Genomic DNA, 4,403 nt, shown 5'->3' with positions numbered 1-4,403 from the left:
GGTGGACGGAGTCCACTCCTTCTGCCTCCTTCCAGGTTCAAGTACGTCCTCGTCAACATGTCCACAGGCTTGGTCCAGGACCAGACCCTGTGGTCGGACCCCATCAGCACCAAACAGCGTGAGTGGCGGGGTGCGGGCGGAGGGGCCCCGGAGGGAACGCCCTTGGGAGCGCAGCTCCCGGCCATCTCCCTGCCTGTGTCCCCCAGGGTGTCTCCTGGCCTGCAGGGGCGCCCTGGAGGCAGCACCTCCGCCCGGTGACTCCTAGTCTGGGGCTCCCGCAGCCCCTCACGAGTCTTCACCATAGGCCCCCGGTCATGCACCCGATTCCGCTGAGCCTCAGGGTGCCAGCGTGACCCCGAGTGTGCCGAGAGCTTCCTGGCCCCACAGTGACCTCATGGGCCCGCATGTCCAAGTGTCGCCCGGTCCGGGGTGGGCCCCGCCCACCTTGCTCCCCCACCCCGGGCCGGGAGGGAGGCCGGGGCGCCCCAGCAGCGTGGGAGCCACAGGACCTGTCTGCACTGAGGGGGGAGGGGCGCCTGGCTCCGCACCCCAGGGGGTCAGTGAGCCCGGGGGCCCCAAAAGTAGAGTGGGGGAGCGGGTCCTTGGGCGGCCCCCTTCCCCGGGCTCCCGGACGCCTGCCTGGCTGGCCGGCTCCCTGGCGGCGGGTGTCTGGAGTGACCGCCTGCCCCCAGCCGCCCCGAGCTCCGCCATCGACACGTGGCCCGGCCGGCGCAGCGGCGGCATGATCGTGGTCACGGCCATCCTGGGCTCCCTGCCCTTCCTCCTGCTCCTGGCCTTTGCCGGCGCCGTCGCCTCCAGCCTGGTGTGAGTCTCCTGGCCCCGCTGGGCCGCGGGCGCTCGCCTTCCCTGGTGGCCTCTGAGCCGGGGAGGGCCCAGCAGGCCAGGGCGGGACTGAGGCCTGGGGAGAGGAGCGGATGCCCCAGGTCAGGCCCTGCTGGGGTGCTCAGCGCAGCCCTGCCTCAGCGCTGGCATCTGGAGGGGGAAGGGCCCTCTCCCACCGCCCCAGGGGCCAGTGTTGGCTTCTGCTCTCACTGCCCGCGCCCCTCACCCTGACTACGACGGGGAAGTGGAGTCGGGTCCGGGAGAGCCTGGCCTGGGGCCCTGGCCCCTGACTCGGCAGAGCTCTGCCGTGCCCGTGGCTGGTCCGGTCTCCTGGGGGGTCCTGAGAGGAGGGGCTCTCCAGGGGCCCGACTCGTGGGCAGCAGCCCTCAAGACCTGGAGGCTGAGCCCCGGCCCTGGACCCCAGAAGAGGCCGGCAGGCCGTCGGGAGCATCAGGGCGGGCTTCCTGGAGGAAGAACCAGCAAGAGCACAGGGGTCCGTCCCAGGCGAGGTGGGAGTGGAGAGAGAAGGGGGCTTTGAGGACCCGGTGGGGGGAGCCGAGAGGAGCTTCCTGGGGCAGGTCCCGTGCAGATCGGTCAGGCAGGAGGGACAGGGCGATGGAGGGGCAGTGACCGTGGAACCGGCCTCTGGCGGCGCTCTAAGAAAACAAACACGGGATGAGATCAGAAGAGCTTGCTGGTGGGTCCGGTCAGACCTGTGGGGAGCTGGCGCCCTCCCGGCAGGCGCACCCTGCTCTGGCCCCACAGGGGCCCCCTTATCTGATTTTAGTCTGGGTCCTGCTTCCTCCTCGGGCCGCCCAGCGGCTTCCCTCTGCCCCAGACTCTCCCCAGCCCTCTGGCCAGATGCCCGGGATGCCTTTCCTGCCCACCTTCCCAGCTCAGGGGCTACCTGCCCTCGCCCAGGAAGGGCTGCCCGCCCAGTCCTTCCTGCCGCCCCCCCCGCCCCCCCTGCTGTCTCCCAGGACGTGCGTCGCTCTGCAGACCGGACCACAGCCGGCAAGCCCAGCCCACAGCCACATAAATGACTCACGTAGTGTCCAGCGGCCACCGCCGGCCAGCAGAGGGCTTTGTGCCCGCGCCTCACGGCTCTCGTCACCCCCTCCAGGGGCACGGGCGATGCCGGCGGGGAGACCACGCACGACTCCCAGATGGTGCAGGAGGCCGGGCCCAGGCCCCTGGGGGCCCCGGAGCTGTCGCTGCCGCCTGCACACCGGGGGCCGGCACTGGACCGGGCAGGGGCGCAAGCCGGCAAGCTGCAGGCCTGAGCGGGGCACGCGCACCCCGCGCACACGCACACGCACACACGTGCTCACGCAGCACGCAACGCGCCCACAGGCCGGCCCAGCTGCAGAAGCCGTAATAAAGTCCTGCCTGGATTTGTGCACCGCTCGGATTTTCACAGTAACAGCAGGGCGGGCTGGGGGCCCACGCCGTGTTGGGGCCGGGGGCGGGGTGCCTCTCCGGCCTCAGCTGCCAGCGGGGCTCACGCAGAGGCTGTGTCAGGGCCCCACGCTCCGGTCCCTGCGGGGCTGCGGTGGGCGGGCAGGGGACGGCTGCGGTATACAAGGGCGCCAGGCCCTCCCCGCCCTCGGCGGGGGCCCCGGCGGCAGCACCCGCTGCTGGTGGCACAGGGAGGTGCACAGCTGGGGCTCTGGGGACCCGGCTCCCCTCGGGGCCCCGGGTGCTGACACCGGCCGGCAGTCACGCCCGGGCGTCAGGGTGCTGGAGTGATGGGACGGGAGGGGCAGGGGGAGCGGGCTGGGTGTGCCGGGATGCCGCTCCTCGTCCCTGCAGCTGGCACTTCTGGGGGCAAGGCTTCCCGTCCTCAGCCTTGCCGAGGGCCTGTCGGCCGCGCCCTCGTGTGGCGCCCTGACTCTCCTTCCTGCGTTAGCTCCGGGTCAGCGTGGATGCCGCCGCTCAAGGGCGCGGTGGCCTCTGCCCGTCCCCACAGCCATGTGCCCGACACCCCAAGGGAAGCCCTGTACCTCTAAGCAGTTGCCCCTGCGCCCTGCCCCCGCAGCCCGACACCCACAACCTGCCTCTGTCGCTGGGGACGCCCCGTGCCGGCCCCTCCGTTCCCACGTGTCCGCAGGCGTCCGCTTCCGCGGCCGCCCTCCGCGGGGTCTCGTGGCTACGGGGTGTGTAGGGTTACCCAGCTGTCCCCAGCCTCCGCCTGCCCCTTTCGCGCCCCACGTCCCCCCGCCCCAGTGCAGCGAGCAGGCCCCGGGCTTGTTCTGCGGGCCTGGGCCCTCCACCTGGCGGAAAGGCAGGACCTGCAGGGCCCCGGCCCCGGCCGGCTGCAGCTGGCGCCGGGCGGCTCCTGCCAGCCTCTCTCCTTTTCAAGTTTTACTCTTTGCCCTACTTGACCCAGGGCACTGAGCACTGGAAGGAGCTGAGCACACCCCGGCCTGGGAGCGCCCCACCCGCCCCCTTAGAGCAGCCCAGCCGGGCCTGCGGCTCTGCTGTCCCAGCCGGCAGCCAGCCCGTGCCAGACAGGCGCCTTCTAGTACAATGCCCACCCCTGCACTGAGGTTTGGAGACAGGGTGCAGCCCGGGCCACCCTCTGGCTTCCAGTCAGCTTTCAGCCCGAGTCTGTCTCCACTCACCCTCTGGCTGTGGCTCTCCACCTGCGAACCTGGACACAAGCCATGCAACTTCTGTCGTCAGACACGGTCCGGATGGAGGGGAAATGCTCTGAAAAACCAGGATTTCCACGCCAGCTCATGTCATGAGCCCCCTTTTCTGTATAATCATCAAAATAGTCCAAGAAACCATGAGTTTTCTACTGGAGTGCCTCAGCCTCATACGGTGCTGCCTGGCTCAGGCGAGCAAGTGCCTCCCCAGGATGGAAAGCCCTCTTGAAATAAAGAATATTACAACTGACTGATTAATAAAAACAATTATAACAAAGTTAATATTGTAAGACAAGGCAGTACTAGGACAATCAGAATTCTTTTCCTGCCCCCACAGAACCCAAATCTCGGCTCTCTACTATCTCGGCTCTCCGCTATCTCGCTCAAGCCTTCTATTCAGTTTCTAAGAGCTACTTAAACTTTCCATTGTCAGTCTTCAAATCAGGAACCTCATCTAAGTCCTTTATTCAGCTTTAAGGAACTTTACTGTTTCTCTTTGTGAGTGATTACCAGGATAATCACTCCACCCTCACTCTGGCCTTACTTTATCCTTCTTCACATCCCCACCCAGCCTCCACCCTGGTCCTCGACTTTACCTCTAAGATGTCTTAATGAGAATGAAGGTCATAGAGTAGCATTTAAGGGACTTTATTTTAGCCAATCGTCACTGTGATAAATATAATAATGTTCGCTTTACATTTTATGAACTTATGTACCCATCTTAATTTTGGTTTTAAGAATCATGTTAGCTGAAGGTCAATACGACCCAAACTGCTCTCAGAAAAAAGGATGATTGTGACCTCAGCCCGTTTCATATGCTGATTGCTCGCTGGAAGTGTATAAAGTGAACTGCGGCTGTCCGGAGCAGGACACTTGCAGCCAACTCCATTCCCGCGTTTCCTCGCGCCC

General features: G+C 65.9%; 1 protein-coding gene across 1 annotated transcript in view; it reads left to right on the top strand.

Moving 5' to 3' along the window:
- UPK3A (uroplakin 3A) overlaps positions 1-2,225 on the top strand; it is a 4,991-nt gene extending 2,766 nt beyond the window's left edge. The window contains exons 2-4 of the mRNA XM_004676402.2: positions 36-118; positions 693-825; positions 1,967-2,225. Coding sequence (XP_004676459.1) covers positions 36-118; positions 693-825; positions 1,967-2,126 — 376 coding nt within the window. The 3' untranslated portion in view covers positions 2,127-2,225. The remainder of the gene's footprint in view (positions 1-35; positions 119-692; positions 826-1,966) is intronic.
- The last annotated feature ends 2,178 nt before the right edge of the window (positions 2,226-4,403 follow it).

This window comes from Condylura cristata, unplaced genomic scaffold, assembly GCF_000260355.1.
Source record: "Condylura cristata isolate star-nosed mole 26May11 unplaced genomic scaffold, ConCri1.0 scaffold00004, whole genome shotgun sequence".
NCBI lineage: Eukaryota > Metazoa > Chordata > Mammalia > Eulipotyphla > Talpidae > Condylura > Condylura cristata.
This window is presented reverse-complemented; position numbering and strand designations above follow the sequence as displayed.